Source organism: Dreissena polymorpha, chromosome 2 (genome assembly GCF_020536995.1).
Source record: "Dreissena polymorpha isolate Duluth1 chromosome 2, UMN_Dpol_1.0, whole genome shotgun sequence".
In the NCBI taxonomy this organism is placed as follows: Eukaryota; Metazoa; Mollusca; class Bivalvia; order Myida; family Dreissenidae; genus Dreissena; species Dreissena polymorpha.
Window position 1 is genome coordinate 80464040 of NC_068356.1, and position 18238 is coordinate 80482277.

Consider the following 18238-nt stretch of genomic DNA (forward strand, 5'->3'; position numbering starts at 1 on the left):
TATTATCTTGTTTATACCTATACAGTGTCTACAGTAAACATTAACAGTACACATTGCTTTCAATACGGCTTAAGTTTTAAATTTATATCTAATTTAGAATCCTCGATGTAATAATTTAACATGCATGTATATACCGTCAGTTATTCGACAACAAATGTCCAGAGAAATAAATTATATTGAGTCTAACACTAAAATTCAAAACATATGTTAACAAGAACTTGATTCGTTTTACACCCATCCCCCTACAAAATAAATTAGCACGCGCGTTTTTTTAAAAGGGATGGGTGACAACAAACAACGTATCATCCCATAGTTCTGAAGTATTTACTGCTGGTTGATACTGTAAGAAGACGCTTATACTTTATGTAAATAAAGTGTGTATAACATCCTAGAAATATGTTTATTACAAGTATTCAGTTACTCGCCTCTTATATATGTTAATTATCAGTACATACACAGTAAGTCTTTATAGAAGAAATAATTTTTTATGCAAATTTTGAAGAATATTTTCTGCACATATTATCCAAACTGCTCATTGGCTATATGAAATTACAGTAGCTTTACTAAAGCAAGCATGGTTTTAAATATCAATGGAAAGTTTGATAAAGAGCGCACAGACAGAGGAACACTTTTATTTACTTCTCCAGAATTATTAATGCGCCAGCAATTATTTGAACATAACCAGTATTTCATAATAAAACACAGTTGTTTTTTTCTTTCTACATGGAAATCAAATCACGTGTTATTTTAGATTTTGCAACAGACTACAAAAAGGTAAGAACACTTGTAGGTTTCTTTCTACACAGCATACAAATACAAATAAATATATGCATATTTCTTAAACAACACATCAATTCTCAGCGTTGTAAGATTGGTCGTAGTCTTAGTCTGCCCAAATGTCTCCACCATGGTAGTTGTTACATTACACGTTCTCGTTGTGTTCGTTTTGATGTTGTTTACGAGTAACAGCTGTGATGTTCCCTGTAGTTCCCACTGGTAGCTGGACTCTGGATTGGAATCGGCCACACAAGCTACAGTCTGATTTGTTCCACGTACTATGGAGATGTTGTTTCCTCGTATTGTCTGACCAGATAAACTGCCATATTTGAAGGAGGTAGAACGAGGAGGAACTGAAGTATGCGATATATTTTATCGTGTTATGCATTAAAGTATAAGGTCTTCACAATTATTTTAGTTTGACATATCTTGATATTTTGCTCTTTTTTTTCTAAGTAACAAGAGAGCAAACCTAAGATCTGGTAGGGATAATGATCAAATAATGTGGTATCTTAATAATATTCATGTATCATTAAATTCTAAGAGACAACAAAATCTCAATAAGATATACATACACAATAAAACAACCTTTAAAATGTAGGCTTAAACAAATAACCTTGCTGGACCTTGATGTTCGGTTGGCAACAATAGCTTTTAACTAATGCATTTTGCCCATGGTCTCAATCGTCACAACTTTGTAGCTCAATTTCATAATTGTATGGAGGCTAAAAATGTCTACTTTTATAGTGGGGTTCATAATTGCTGGCCTAATGAGCCCATTTCCTCTGTATTATGTCTAAATGACATAAAAATTAGAATTTATGTTAATCAGTAAAAGAACATGGGAGTGATAGAGAATGCCCAACATAGTGGTTCAAAACCTTCTAGTCTTACATTGACTTTTAGCGGATTTAGCCGAACTTTTCCCATATCTATTCATTGAAAATCGTTTATGTCCTTCAAAGGTTAAAGAAGATATGGACCGAAATCGAAATCCATTGTACCATAAAGTTTGACCGTGTAAGCATGAGACATGTCAAACAAACATTGCTCAATTTTCTGAACACATGATTCAAGTTTAAAGAAAACACTTTTGGAGATATGGAGCTGTCATAAATAAAGAGTCTCAAACTACTCTTCGTTCATATATGACCTTGTCCCTTAGCTTGCGTTAACGACTCACGATGGTTTCCCATCTCACAGATCAGACTTTTTTTTCAAAAGTTTTATGAAAAAGCTTCAAAGAGTATATCAAATATGTTAAGGAAACAAAACTTAAATTTTCACTTTGAAGTGTAACATTGACTCTTGCCTTATGCAAATTGTCTGATAAAGATTGAGGAAAATGACTTCAATTTATTATGTTTGACCTTTTTTCTATTGTTTGAAACGTGTTCATGTGACAATATATCATAATGAATGGATAGAAAAACGACTTTGTTTAAATAGTTTCTAAGTGAGTATAGTTAAATCTTTATCGTTCCGTTACAATTTGAGGAACCCACGTAATTTTCGAACTAAAACAAGAATATATGTTAGTTTTGTATAATCATTTTAATTTCAAACGCGTGGCAATCATTTGAAAAAGAAACAATTATACATTCTAAAACTACATAGAAATTGGTTTTACTATAAATAATTTTGCCTTTGGATCTTCAGGGGAAAACATATAGTTTCTGTCAAAATGAATGCAGTGTCCGTGAAAATAGAATCAGCTAATGAGCGAAACCGTGCGGTACAATACTGTAGGTATTCCGCAGGTGTTTATGGTCTGCTACTTACGACGTTTCAAGATGATACCTCTTTTAGTTTTCAATGATGTGTTGCGGACAGAAATTTATAAACGACGAATAACAAAGGGCAATAATTCTAAAACAAGTGAAGCAAGATGTATGGTTTTGTGAACGGAAAGACGGACAACCAGTATACCCGCTTTACAACTTTGTTTTGTGGGAGGCATAATTATGCACCTCTGCTCGAAACTATGATTTCGCCCTTGAATAGTGAACGTATAATAAGATTGCGGCTCCTTTTCCAAACGCTACGTCAAACAATGCTCACCAAGGCTTCAATTTTGAAGAAATTCTTCAATTCTGTACAAAGTACACGGGATTTTGTCCTTATATACTGCACATAACACTAAATTTCTATTATTATAATTGCCTATGACGTGCTATCTACTCTCCAATAACACTTATTACATCTACTATGTTGTTTGAAAATCAAGTGAGTGCTTTTGCCTTAACCTTCCGAATGCGGTGATCTCAGTTGCAGTCATGTTTTTGCGTTTGTTTTAATAGTGTGCATCTTGTTCAGTTCATTTCTGTTGTGTCTCACTATTTTGCAAGTGTTTTTTTTTACATTTAAATAAAGGACCTCGTTTTATAATATTGTATTTCTGCTGCTGCTGCATCACCAGTTCCACTATGTGTGTATTTGAAGTAATAGGGTTACCATTGAATGCTTTTGTTAACACGCAACTTATTTTTTTTAAGATATTCTTCTGAAATAGGGGATCTGATGAAGGCAGTCCTTGTAACGTGTGCAATTTTTGTGTAAAATACACCAGAAGGAGAGAAAATAATTTAATAAAATAATTCAGTTGTTGGGGGACGCTGGAAGCAGCTTGATGACTGGGCTCAAGATACCATAAAATCCTTTAAATACTCAAAAGATACAAGATATCTTACAGTGTCTCTGTCACCATTTAAAGCAAGTAATAAGTACATTTGTACGTGTAATACTCACACAGAATGTCCAGTGTCAGCCTGGAAGTGCTCGACTGTGGAGACTGTGTTGGCCCACCGGTAGGAGTCAGTATGTTCTCGGCACGACATTCGTACACTCCTGCATCACTGGGGGAACGAGGGTTGCTAAGTAACAGATTCTGTCCGTTGCTTAATATGATTCCTCCGTGCGTCCATGTGTATGAAGCAGCCGGGTTACTCTGTGACACACATTGTATCGTCAAACTATTCCCTTCAATTATCTTCACAGTTCCATTAACAGCAGTGGAGGTGATGTAGAACGCAGGTGGAGTTGGTGAATCTATCAGCAAAAAAATATATTCACAAGTTCGTGTGCCTTAACCCGAACGTAATATCACATATCATAATGCATTTTATTAATTATATCAACGCAGTATTTTGTTATATACATACATTGTACATCCATTGTGAATGTTGTACTATTTGTTTCTTTAACTGAAACTCCCACAGTTGGTCTCATTGAGTTCCACACACTTATTAAGTATAAACCGCTGTGTGAAGCTTTTATATTTGTTACATCCAATTGGCTGACAGTCTGTGTCCCGATGATTGGTAATGTCCACTGGAATCCAGAAGGTGGCGGATTGCTGTTACTAGTACAGCTGACGCTCAATGTGCTTCCCTGAGTTATCATAATTCTTCCTGTCACACTGGAACCTCGGTATAGACACTGTGGCTTGTCTGGTCCATCTGCATGTGTTTCGCGTTAAATTATGTTACTAGTAACATTGTGAGCATTATTCATTAAATTCAAAATAGAAATGTGTCCACCCTGCTTAATTTTGCTCGACATAAAAGGTTGATTATAAGTATGCGTATTACATAATTTCACAAATGTGTCCTTAAGCTGTTGTTCATTAAGTTTGCATATTAATCATATTGAGAAAATACACAAAGGTCTCATCGACTATTCTACATTTTGAAAAAGTCTTAAAACATTAAGTTGTTTAAAATTTAAATCAAAGACATGTGAAAGTCCTTCTGATTGTCCGCTACTACATTCTTAAGTAACTTACAAAGCACGTCAATGACGGTTGTACTAGAATTAAACGTTGGGCCCACATTTCTCGCACTGCAGAACGCTTTTAGGTTGATGTTGTTCCTTGACGGACTTAGCGCCAAAGTACTTGTTACAATGAGCAACCCATCCACTGTGGAAGACCTACTCAATGAGTCAGATGAGACGTCTATGAAATCTGTTTCCGTCCCTAAGTACCAGGCCACAGAAGCCGACGGCAGTCCTCCCGATGTTTGGCATTGTAATGTGGCTTGGGTGTGCGATATAATATTAACTTTGGAGGGGCTTGTCATGGTAACTCCAGTTATTCCAACTATCAACAGCAATGCATTTAATGTAGTAGTGGTCATAAAAAAGTTGACTTACCTATAACTATTCTGCTTTCGTCTACAAACAATTCACCGCAGATCTGCATACACTGCACTTTCTCTGTTCACTGACAGGGGCTGTACCAAATGTCAGATTGCTGGTTTTTCGATTTTAAAAAGCATATCCCATAAATAATGCAATTATATATCAGGAATATCACTTTGAAGATGTATATTACATTTCGATATTTTGACAGAACATGTTTTACATGTTGTACAGTATTACATGTAGCACTATTTAAAGCATATAGAGAATACACACCGTAAATAAACAATGGCCATATACACATCAAGCAGATTTAAATACTTGCCATAAAAATGTGTTATATATTTTTGGACTTTATCGTTAATATAAGCGATACGTTTTACAACGTGTTTGGTATTGATCTAAAAAATAGAAAGATACGAACATCGTGACATCCCAGTGAGACTATAAAGCTTGACTGGGCCAAGTATGAATACATAAGAGATGCAATAACAACAGCACAAAAGAAGCTTATTGGAAAATCTTGTATATAATAATGTAGAATACAATATGGTGAACAAAAGGAATATGAACTTTGCAAAGAAATCAAAGCCCAATGAGAAGATTAACTCTGGAACGCAGTGCTTTAAAATGATAAGTCAAGCTGAATATTCCCCTTTGAACGTTTTCATTCCATTGAAATATGTTGCAAAAAATATACAGACAATTTATGAATAAACTGTTTAATGTTGTCGTATTTTCTTTAAATCACATTTTATTACGAAGTGAGGTTGGAGGATCTTAATTTTTGACTTGACATACTGAAGTGGGCTTTATTTCTTTACGATTTGGAGTTTAAACACAAAGGATTATTGCTGTAAATACATGTAAATATTTAACATACATACCTATGAGGTACGTTATTATGCAATGTTAAGACGAACAGGTGAAAATGAATTTTCATTCGTGCAGTCCATAAACCACAATCAACGCCGTATATCTTTTTTAAAGATATTTCTTGTTTCATATTACACAATTCATATGTTCATTGTTGGGAAATTACCATTAGTCTAGACAGAATCGTTCATACGACAAATGGACACAATTACTAATTAACAATCGGTATCGGGGAAAACTTGTTCGAGGCATTAGATGGAATAAGGCATAAAAGACGTATTCATAAGCTCCGAGGAAGTGGTATCTCTTGCAATATTCCATTTTGGTCTAAAGATGATTTTAATGACATAAATGTTAATTGAAGTGAACAACATTTTATTTATGGTCTCAAACAAAAAATGATAATGTATGTTATATAAAAAATCGTTCTAGTAGGAATGCTTTTACTTGGTAAAATGTTCAATTAGATGCTTCAGTTGTATTTCGGCCACATTGATGCTATCAGTGAGACTGATTGCAGACCACTGCCCACGATTCTTCAATGTGTAATCTACCGCTGATAAATTGATCTTAATTTTAAGGATAAATCTACGCAAATTGTGAACGGTGCCTTAAAGGGACCTTTTCGCAGATGTTGGCGTGTATTGAAGTTTGTTATTAAATGATTTAAGTTGATAAATGTAATTATCGGAACTAAATAGCCCCAGTAAAAAACAAGCTTAAAATTACAGAAATAAAGTAATCCGCAACTGGGCTCGAACCACTGATCCATGGAGTAAAAGTATACTCTTAACCACTCGGCCCTCCGTGCTCATATTGTGAGTGGTGGATTTTATACTTCATATACGCAATCCTCGTAATGTCACAAAATATAACGGCATAAGCATAACTCACCACATTATTAATTCGTGTCGCGATTGTTACGCTTCTAGGTTTTTAAATCGTCAAAAGATGCATATAATGGATATTTAAGAGCATAGTTCATTTATTACTGTTTCCTCGAAAATATCATAACTACAAAAAAAAGGAAAATCTGAATCATTATTTTCAATTTTGTCAATTTACCAAAGCGTGAAAAGGCCCCTTTAATTCAACCTAAGACATTCGGTGTTATTTGTTCAAATTTAATGTTGTGTTCCACTTATTTCGGTGCAAATGTAAAAATATTCTTGGGTATTTCTTTCAATAACATAAACATGCCGGTCAACAATGTAATATACTTTTCAATATAATTGCCCCTTTTCGTCATATTGACTTTTTCCATCCAATCTTACCCAAACTTTCACAGTCTTTGACAACCATCGTATCTAAACAAATGCCAACAATAAGTCAGATATATTAACAGACTCGCAAATGGAATCGATTAGAATCTATCGATACTACATCAACAAATGTCTGTTATCGTTTTCATTCTTTATTTACTATTTTCGTTTATAAAACTGTTAATAATTAAAATATTTCGCGTAGATTATAACCCATAGCCATTGATCACGGAACACATATATTTATCATGGCTGTTGTTTCTCTTCGCAATTGTTTTATATTGTCCGAAGTTGCTTAACATTTAATATGAAACGCACATATCTCGATATATATTTAATAGCTTGAATTAAATAAGTGAAATTATTAATAGAAGATAAGTGCATAATAAATTCTTTGTGGTATTTATTTGCATAGTGATGTAAATAGAAAATGTTTATACATAATAGTAATATTCATAATATTCTTAATTCGAATGATGTTTAAGCAAGCGTGCTTTTTGAGAAGCATTGATCGTATACAAATCGTATGATATGATTGAGTGTACTTATATAGCAACAGGAATGTCTTCCTCGTCGAATACTTGAGATGGTTAGTCGCTTTGCAGGTCAAAGTATATGCGTTTTGAAATTAAGTGTTATAATGCTACACTCTTACTTGTCTTTGTAGACCCAACTTAGTCATAATGTGGGAAATTATTAATGCATTACTCACGAAAACGACAATCAGCGTATAAGTTGTGATCAAGTAACTTTCACATTGTTTGCGATACATCATCTGCATAAATATTTAATAGCATGCGTTTCATTTATATGTCACATTTTCCGCATAATAATTACAGATTAAGTCAAACTTATCAGAAAATACTGTGCATGGGCCTTATCTAATAGATAAAGACTTCTCGAAAACGGTTGGACCGATCACGAGGCTGATACATTTTTTAGGGTTCTGATATCTATTAAAACAAAATGAATCCGACCGTCCGCTGACTTTCTGAGGACTAAATAATATGGGAAATTTAACATTTAACTACTTCTTTACTTTAACGGATTAATTAGGTCAAAATTATTTGATCTTTGTGACCAAATAGATCGTTTGCTGAACAATAATACTTATTAAAACGCCTTGATTCTTCCATTCAAAATTCGGCACATTATCATCACTCGACCTCATTTGACATAGCCATGGACCTACTTTTGGACTAAGACTTTTCAAATGGGGAAATGTATTGATACTTACAGTGTGTTTACAGTTTATTGAACGCAGCATATTTTGCCTCGAGCTTTGTGAATATGAAGACATGCATATTGCTTATAACAAAGAAGGATGTGCCAATGACTTTAAGGGATCTTTTCACGGTTTGGTAAATTGACAAAATTGAAAAAGTTGTTTCAGATTCGCAAATTTTCGATTTAGTTATGATATTTGTGAGGAAACAGTATTACTGAACATTTACCATAGTCCAATATAGCCATTATATGTATATTTTGACGATTTGAAAACCTAAAAATTATAAAGCGTTGCAACGCGAAACGATTGAATAATTTAGAGAGTTCTTTTGTTGTCGTTTAAATTTACGAAGCTACGCAGATTGCTTATATAAGGTATAAAATACTTATTCCGTGTTTTTACTTCAGACTAACTCCAGGACTCCGGGGGTCACTGGTTCGAGCCCTGGTACCGGCTACTTTTTTCCTTGTTTTAATTTTATTCTTGATTTTTTACTGGAGCTTTTAACATCAAATGTTTACATTTATCAATATAAAGCATTTAATGACAAACTTCATAATATGCCAAAATCTGTGAAAAGGCCCCTTTAAGGTTACTTCTAGATACCACATTATATAATCGTGCTAATCAGAGTGTTGTAAATTGTATAAACTATGTGTGGTCGAATGTCCGAATTGAGTATATGCGGTTCATAAAAATATCCAATATAGTACTTAAATTTTATTGTAATTTAACATTAGTCTCTTCATTCCTCATAACTACTCCGCAAACAAAATTAGTGGGGTATTAGTTGGCCCTACAATAAAATGGTAAATTAATCACAAACATATAAAATGACCGTCTGCTAATAAGTCTTATTTTAAAAGGAACGTTTACTAGTTTATTAAACAAGCTTCACATGAAACTAAAGTTGCTCAGTGAACAACACAAAAGATCAAACTTATTAATGCACCGAGGTGCCGCTCTGACCTCGATTTCTGGTTAAAATGTTACGTCTTTAAACAATGCGATCGGATGCGGAGGTACAGATTCATCAACACTGAACATGTGAACGCATGCATATGCATAGTTATATCGCACTTAACAGTAGATCTGATATGCTGAGAACAAGATGTCTGTACTATTTTCGGTCAATTTTTATGAATGTCTGTCCGTATTTCTCTGGTCACAATCCTGAATGAAGAAATCTCCTGCACATTTCTAAGTCAAACAGTTATGACTCATTTTCATATGAATCTCTGCATGAAAAATGTGTATCATCGTGGAAAACCATAAAAACATTAAGCGCCTTTTTCGACTTAAGAGTTCTTGTGGCATGATTATAATAAAAATTTACTTTAAAATATTTTATCTACAACACATCGTCTAAAGGTATAATCCTGTCTGTCTGTCTGTCTGTCTGTCTGTCTGTCTGTCTGTCTGTCTGTCTGTCTGTCTGTCTGTCTGTCTGTCTGTCTGTCTGTCTGTCTGTCTGTCTGTCTGTCTGTCTGTCTGTCTGTCTGTCTGTCTGTCTGTCTGTCTGTCTGTCTGTCTGTCTGTCTGTCTGTCTGTCTGTCTGTCTGTCTGTCTGTCTGTCTGTCTGTCTGTCTGTCTGTCTGTCTGTCTGTCTGTCTGTCTGTCTGTCTGTCTGTCTGTCTGTCTGTCTGTCTGTCGGTCTGTCTGTCTGTCTGTCTGTCTGTCTGTCTGTCTGTCTGTCTGTCTGTCTGTCTGTCTGTCTGTCTGTCTGTCTGTCTGTCTGTCTGTCTCAATGTTGGCACATGCTAGATGTTTATAACTATATGCGTGAATTTCGCACACAATTTCTTGTAGCTCCTTTTTGTTGTTTACATTATTTTCAATTTTTCGCTACTGTAACGAAGCTAGAAATGTTTCTTCAACTTCAACTTGATACTGTCTACAATCGTGCTCGATTATAACTGACAAGCGCTTGTCTGGAAAACAGCGTGTCAGTTTTTTTTTAAATTATGTGCAAAGAATTAGTAAGTTAAAACGATCTACAAGAAAGCTAAAGTTAAAAACAAAAGTAGGGGGTCTAGAGCTGGTGGGAATTCAATCGACTGACATAGGTCAGTAGGTTGGGGCTGGATTGTATATAGGTTGGTAGACTGTTCCATACCCTGATTGCCCTGGGACAGAAGGAGTTTAGGTGGTAATTTGTTTTGGAATGTGGGATTAGGTAATTTAGGTTTCTGGTAGGAATAAGATGGTGATGATCCACGGCAACTAAATCATTTCTGATTTTGAAGAACATGACGAGACTGGCCTGGCGTCTTCTATATTCTAGGGTTTTCCAATTTAGGGCCGAAATCATATCGGAGACACTGCTGGTGTAACCGTAGTCATTTAGTATGTAACGGGCTGCTGATCTCTGAATCATTTCATTTTGTATGTGAGGTATTTCTGCCAGGGATCCCAGACTGTAGAACAGTATTCAACTTGGGGGCGGACATATGTTTTGAAGGCAGCTTCTTTGACCTTTTTGTTGTCGGTTTTGACATTCCTTTTGATGAAGCGGAGAGTATTTTTGGCCTTTGAGGTAATGTTGTTTATGTGAGGGGCCCAATTGAGATTTTGACCTAAGGTGACTCCTAGATATTTGGACTGTTCGGTTGATCTAAGTTCCATGTTATGTAGCCTATAGGGGAATATGAGGGGTTTTTGTTTTTTATGGATTCTTAAGATCTCGCACTTGTCGGGATTAAATTCCATAGACCATTCCCTCCCCTATAACTCTAGGAGGTGCAGGTCCTGCTGTAAGCTTTCTGCGGATAATAAGGATTTGATGGTTAGATAAACCACAGTATCATCAGCAAAGAGGCGGGCCCGACTTTTGATGCTTTCAGGTAGGTCATTAATGTAGGCGAGGAAGAGGCAAGGGCCGAGTACCGAACCCAGGGGGGACTCCGGAGAGGACTGGTAGCCTATCGGAGCTTTTACCTTCGACCAGAACTTGCTGTGACCTGTTATGGAGAAAAGAGCGGACCCAAGTGGAGACCTGATTATTTATTCATAGATGTTTAAGTTTGTGGATTAATTTGTGGTGATCTACATTGTCGAGGCTTTACTGAAGTCCATTATGATGACATCAGACTGCTGACCGAGTTCTAGATTGTCAGCAATCTCCTGGGTGAAACCTATGAGTTTAGTTTTGACCTAAAACCGTGCTGCTGGGGGCTTAATATGTTGTGGGAGTCAAAGTACTTCATAATGTTTGAGACCAAGATGTGTTCCATAAGTTTGGATGCAATGCAGGTAAGGGAAATGGGCCGATAGTTACTAGCTTTGGACTTTTGACCAGTTTTGTAGACAGGGGAAATAACTGCATGTCTCCAGTCATCTGGGACAATTCCTGTATTAAGTGACCTCTGGAAAATGCTTGTAAGCATTGGGGCAACTTTACTGTGCAGCTCTTTGAGTAGCCTTGGGGAGATTTCATCTGGGCCTGAGGCTTTATTGGGATTTAGGCCAGTTAGGAGTTTATCAATTCCTTGGACAGTTATGTTAATTGGGGGTATCAATGGATGGGAGATAAGGTATGGCACTCTTAGCAAGTTGTTTGAGACTAAGAGGCTGGTGGCGGGAGAAGACGGATTCAAACTGTTGATTTAGTATGTTGGCCTTTGTGGTTGGATCAGAATGAATTTGACCGTTACTGTTTAGTGCGCCTACTCCTGAGTTTTCATTTTTGTTCGATTTGATGAAGGAGTAAAACTTTTTCTTTTGGCCTGGGTTGGAACTATCAGTGAAGATAACTGTGTCTAAGTAGGACCAATACGAGTTCCTTTTATGCTTTTGTATTTGGGCTTTAAGGGATTTGAATTGTGTGACTTTTTTGGGGTTTGGAGTTTTGGGCCTTTTAAGATTTGAGTAAAGTTTATCTCTTTTACGTATGAGTTTAACTATGGCATGCGAGATCCATGGAAGATCCACACGTGACTTGCTTAACCTAGATGGGATGTATTTATCGGTAAGTCTATTTAGTTCGGCCTTAAGACTGTTCCAAGAGGTATTTGGATCAGTGTGGTCCAACTGGTCAAATTTTACTGAAAACAGTTTAAGCTCTTTTTTGAAACCAAACCAGTCAGCCTTGTTATATGATCTGACCTTTCTCTTTGCTTGAATGGGGCGGCCTCTTTTAATATTAAGTTCATGGAAGACAATGTCATGATCAGATGATCCTAGGCTTGGAAGGGTTTGGATGTTATGCACGACGAAAGGGGAGTTTGTAAGGAAGAGATCTAGGATATTTTTATTTCTAGAGGGAATTTTGACCATTTGTTCAAGATTGAAGTTAATGAGATTTTCGGAGAAGTTTTCATACAATTCTTTGAATTTACAGGACGAGTTGGGTGACTCTGTTTGCCAGTCCATGTCTGGCATATTGAAGTCTCCGAAGATCCAGATGAAACTATTCTTGGGGATTTTCGCAATAGATAACAAAAGTTCTTGGAGTGATTGTGCGTTATTTTCATGGGGCTTATAATATGACGACACATAGATATCTGTTAGACCTGTAATAGATATCTTTGTCCAGGTGATGTTACATTGAGTGGTAAGATTTGGTTGTTCTTGGCTCAGTAACTTGTTGCTTACGGCTATGAGGACGCCTCCTCCTTTGGTTGACTGCCTGTCATCTCTACAAATTTGGTAATTAAGACTGCTGGGGAATATTTCTGAAGTATGAATTTCGTGTTTCAACCAGGTCTCTGTTAGGCAAATGATATCAGGTTAAGTTTGGTGGATGACCTGGTGGAGTTAGGGAATTTTATTCCTAACTGATCTGCAGTTGATATTTAGGACTGTAAGGCGTTCACTTTGGGGTATTTTTTTCGGTCGTTGACCTTTTGACTTATGGGAGGGTTTGGGGGTTGATGTGGCCTTGGGAGGCATTTTTAGGGATGAAGTTTCAATAAGTGGTTTGGTTGGTGTATTTGGATGTAGGGGTGACTCCTTTTCATTCATAGTTTCTAGGGGGCTGTAGGTGTTGTTACTTAAGGAGTTTAGTGAGTCGGACAATGAGGACGAGTAATTTACGATACCACAGCAAAAACAATGCCAAGTGAAACTGGAGTTTGACAATTGTTCATATGTTATATCGCCTATACCTTGACAGTCAATGTGGAACCAGGACTCACATGAATCACAGAGGATACCTTTAGCGTCCCATGTAACCTCCTTGCTACAACTTCCGCAAGGATATTTAGGACCTGGATTTAGTTCAATATCTGAAGTTTGGGTTGCCAGGAGGCAGTGGATAAATATTAATCCTTGTTTACGCGGTTGCTGGTAGTTAGATCTAATTACCGGGCCTGCACACAATCTTTTGTGGGATAGGAAAATTGAGAGGTTGTTTGAGTACGACGAAGCTTTGGTACGAATACTAAATTGCACCAAGACTGGTCTGACATGGAGTGGGCGGTCAATTTCTTTGTTACCAAAGAGATTTGACACCTGTATGATAAGAAACAGGAACGTACCTGTTGTTTGCAAGTTCATTTTCTTTTCTGAAAGTGTAAACAAATAATAACCGGAAGTTGCGTGAAAAACAGTGCCGGACTATTGAACTTTCTACCACCAGTTTTCAAAACGAAAAGTACGTGATGAAAACACAACTTTCCAGTTGTTGGAGAGAGATTGAGTATGTCAATGGGTTATTTTTACCACCTGTAACGAAAGTATGACAGATCTGTCAAGATAAGATGAGAAATTGTTAAAATGTGACGAGCTAGGAAAATACGAAACACTGTATCCGACGCATGCGCATACATTTCTTATACGCAATGTCACGGTTACTACTTGATCAAGCTCATTGTGTTATTCTTGTAACAATAGCCTTACAGTTTATGACATTTCTGGGTTGAATCCAGAATATTATGGTTATGTATGCACTGGTAGCAACACGGTCTACTATCCAGTTGCCATAAACTACGATTATGTAATACTTATCTTATTTTTGTCTGAGTTATAAAAAGGCGTGACAATATATTGTGCCATTTTACATTTATATACACACCTAGTCAGGGCCAGGAATGCCAACATTTCTGTTATTAACCTGTTGCTGGTAATTACATGTACATATTGAAAGGGTACATTTTGCATTCTTTTTATATTTACGTTACTGAGATTATTTACTTAGTTTTTGCTTTAACGAGTTATTTGATGCATTGCCAAATGACATGCTTTATTCTAGTCATACTCTTTTGAGATTCTGTTTGAAAATATGTTGTTGTTTTTTGTTGTTGTTTTTTCTATACATGCTATACTTAAGCTATGAAATCCAACTTTGTTCACGAGATGCAAAATATGAGTTTAATTTTGTATTCCTATGTTGTGCCAACTAGGTGGGACCTCTCCATTACTGTGTTAAAATGTGGGGGAAGATAGCAAGCTATCTTTTTGGCCATTTTCTTAAGAAACCTCCACATTTTACCCAATAGCATAATTGTTTTATCTCATGATGTCTTAAGTATGTATATTGGTGTATATATTGATATATTTTTTGAACGTTTGTTATGTATTAAAAACGGTCAGTCAATAACCATTTAACCACAGCATATGTTTTGTTTGTTACTTTCACCAAGTGCATAAATGCAAACTATACGAAATAACGTATCAGTGTTTTTTATGCGTTGGGTGAAAGGAACGGCAATCAGATAGACTTTAACCTATCTATATAAAATTCGGATTAGCTTGGCTCTATTTCCGGTAAACAATGACGGAAATACACGAAGAGTTACGATCTTTAATTAAACGCATTCATTCTATACATAGATGGTGACGTCACAACGTTATTGTCACCTCTATACTAAGACGCATCACATTCCCCTGTTTTGGGGAATTATGCTTCCGCCAAAGTAGTTCTGCGTAGGAATAAAAATGTTCATAATGAAAGAAAAATCGTTTTTTATTGTGTGTTTAAAACGGAATGTAGTTTAAAGAAATGTTATTTAATTATGTTTAAATGTGATTTTGAATATCTTTTAAGACTGATCGCGATGATCAGAAGAACGATTACCTGACCTACTTTCGCTTTCACTTTTCAATCGTAAAAGAAGTGCTATCCACAATTCCTTTCGCGTTAGTACACAGGTCAGTAAGACCGGTGTGTACACAATGTAAACGCATTCAGTTGCCACGCCGCTTCACAAAAGAGAACAAAGAAAATTTTTGATTTACCCACCTCCCGTCCCTATATATATATATATATATATATATATATATATATATATATATATATATATATATATATATATATATATATATATATATATATATATATGTATATATAACAAGGTATTCAACTCAAATGACCCCCGTTTTAGAAAAGTTGATTTTTCGTTATAATTTGATTAGTTATCATTTAAAATGATGTTTTCACAAATTAATATCATAGCCACACTCTAACCACATATGGTTATGCCAGGCATGCTTTCGTCTACAAATATTCCACTACAGCAATTCACTGCACTTTCTCTGTACACCAACAGGGGCTGTACCACATGTCAGGTTTCTGGCTTTTCGATTTTAGAAGGCATATCACATAAATGAAGCAATTACAGTAATATCACTTTGACGATTTATACTAGATTTCGATATTTTGACAGAACATGTATTCATGTTGTACATTATTACATGTAGCACTAAATGCATGTAGAGAATACAGACGTATTAAAAGAACGTAAATACAAGATACTCAGTAGCCATAAACACATCAAGCAGATTTAAATACTAAAAAATGTTTTAAATATTTTAGAACTTTGTCATCAATATATACGATACTTTTTACAACATGTTTGTAAGAGATCTAGAAAATAGAAAGATAGGACCATCGTGACATCCCAGTGAGACTATAAAGCTTGACTGGGCCAAGTATGAATACATTTTAGATGCAATAACAACAGCACAAAAGAAGCTTATTGGAAAATCTTGTATATAATAATGTAGAATACAATATGGTGAACGAAAGGAATATGAACTTTGCAAAGAAATCAAAGCCCAATGAGAAGATTAACTCTGGAACGCAGTGCTTTAAAATGATAAGTCAAGCTGAATATTCCCCTTTGAACGTTTTCATTCCATTGAAATATGTTGCAAAAAATATACAGACAATTTATGAATAAACTGTTGAATGTTGTCGTATTTTCTTTAAATCACATTTTATTACGAAGTTAGGTTTAAGGATCTTGATTATTGACTTGACATACTGAAGTGGGCTTAATTTCTTTACGGTTTGTAGTTTGAACACAAAGGATTATTGCTGTAAATAAATATTTTACCTACAAACCTATGAGGTACGTTATTGTGCAATGTTATGACGCACAGGTGAAAATGAATTTTCATTTGTGCAGTTCATAAAATAATCGCCTTAAATTTCTTCAGTTCACGTGTCAACATTAAAATGTCGATATTTACGAAAGAAGTTTTTATTACTCGAATTTATAATATCAAATATATTATTATGTTTTCTTTCAGTATTAAGGAAATATGGATTTATTAATTTACCAACTCTCTATTTCTTCAAATTTTGAGAAGGACAATACATCATTTTCAATATTAAATATATTATTTACATATGATATCTTCAAATAAATATTTAAGACAATTACTGTTGCCGGACAATGATTGCATAATGGTTGTACATTCATGCAGTTGTGTCAGTTTGTAATAAATACGCGTATATGCGTTATACTAATGTAGTTCAACTAGGCAACATATGGTAAACCTAAATTATCAAGACGAGGTATGCGCCTAATTAGAATAATTACAAGAATTAACAAATAGTATGTACTCTGACTTGTTTGACTGATATTTAACCGTTTCTGAAACAAAATTAACTCAGAATAAACATCGAATTGAGTGTTTTTCTGTTCGATAATAGACCCAGTATTTAATATAAATGAATTTGTTCCAAAAACAAATTTAAGAAATATACTCACCTTGAACTTTAACGGATATGTTGTTACTTGGTATATAAATTCCATCAACTAACATCTGACACTGCCATGAAGCATTGTTCCTGCTCCTGTGGACACTAACGATGGTGACAGCAAACACATTGTTACTTCTACACTCTACACTGAACATGCTGGTGTTTGCTAGAGCTGAATACCCAACACATGGATATAAGGGCGTAAGTCTTACTGATCCCATGAATATTCCATTCTCATTCCACGCTATATTTGTGCTGTTTTCAGCCCCGTCGTAGTAGCACAATAGTGTAAGATTCTGGCCTTCAACCACGCTTGCTGTCGGCGATGGAGACAGTATCACCTGTTGGGCTTATGTCGAGTGACAGAACATAATAGAAAACTTTTGTTCTTTGTTCAACTTTATAATAAACTATATGTAAGCATACACATTTGAATGAAAATTTTCATAAAACTTAAACTTAAATGCATATAGCATTAAAAAAAACTCGATCTATTTTACCAAAACGCGTATCGCCTTCAAATCTGTATCGTTTTTCACTTTACTTTAACTTATAAGCACTCGTCAACATAAAAGTTTAATTACAAAAATATGCAAGTTTAAATGCGTGTAAAATACCAACCTACACATAGTAAGGGTCCATATAAATATAGAAAGAACAATAATATCGCCATCATGTGAATATGCTCAAACACGGAAGTTAATTAATGTGCTGAAAATTCGATAACACGTCGTACATATTTCACGATTTTATTTACCCTTCCTTGTTTACATGTACTTTACCGAAGTTTAGTAATGGACAGATTTGTGCTAATATGGAACACCGTTTTGCTTCACATTGTTTGGTTATGCTTTAAACTTATGTAGATGAATACGTTTGGGCTTCCATACAATTTGTCTTACGACTTGAATAAGAAACAGAAGAATTTGTACCAGAACATCAACGAAATATACAGTCGTAATAATGTGCGTATGTACAATCGCAAACTCGTTCATTTTTTCATATTACACAATTCATATGTTCAGT

The 18238-nt window shown here is 35.3% G+C and overlaps 1 protein-coding gene across 2 annotated transcripts; it reads right to left on the reverse strand.

The window, feature by feature from the left end:
• Positions 1 to 86: 86 nt before the first annotated feature.
• LOC127867756 (carcinoembryonic antigen-related cell adhesion molecule 5-like) lies at positions 87 to 17975 on the reverse strand. Of its 2 annotated transcripts, XM_052409128.1 has the most exons (7): positions 17834 to 17975; positions 17220 to 17561; positions 13761 to 13787; positions 4562 to 4876; positions 3939 to 4235; positions 3526 to 3825; positions 87 to 1130 (listed from the first exon to the last, which is right to left on the reverse strand). In XM_052409128.1, exons 1-7 carry the CDS (start codon positions 17886 to 17888, stop codon positions 799 to 801), a joined length of 1668 nt encoding a protein of 555 aa, XP_052265088.1. In that variant the 5' UTR covers positions 17889 to 17975; the 3' UTR covers positions 87 to 798. The 2 variants fall into 2 exon arrangements, with proteins under 2 accessions (XP_052265088.1, XP_052265090.1); XM_052409130.1 differs by lacking the exon at positions 13761 to 13787 and having other exon boundaries at positions 89 to 1130.
• Positions 17976 to 18238: the final 263 nt, after the last annotated feature.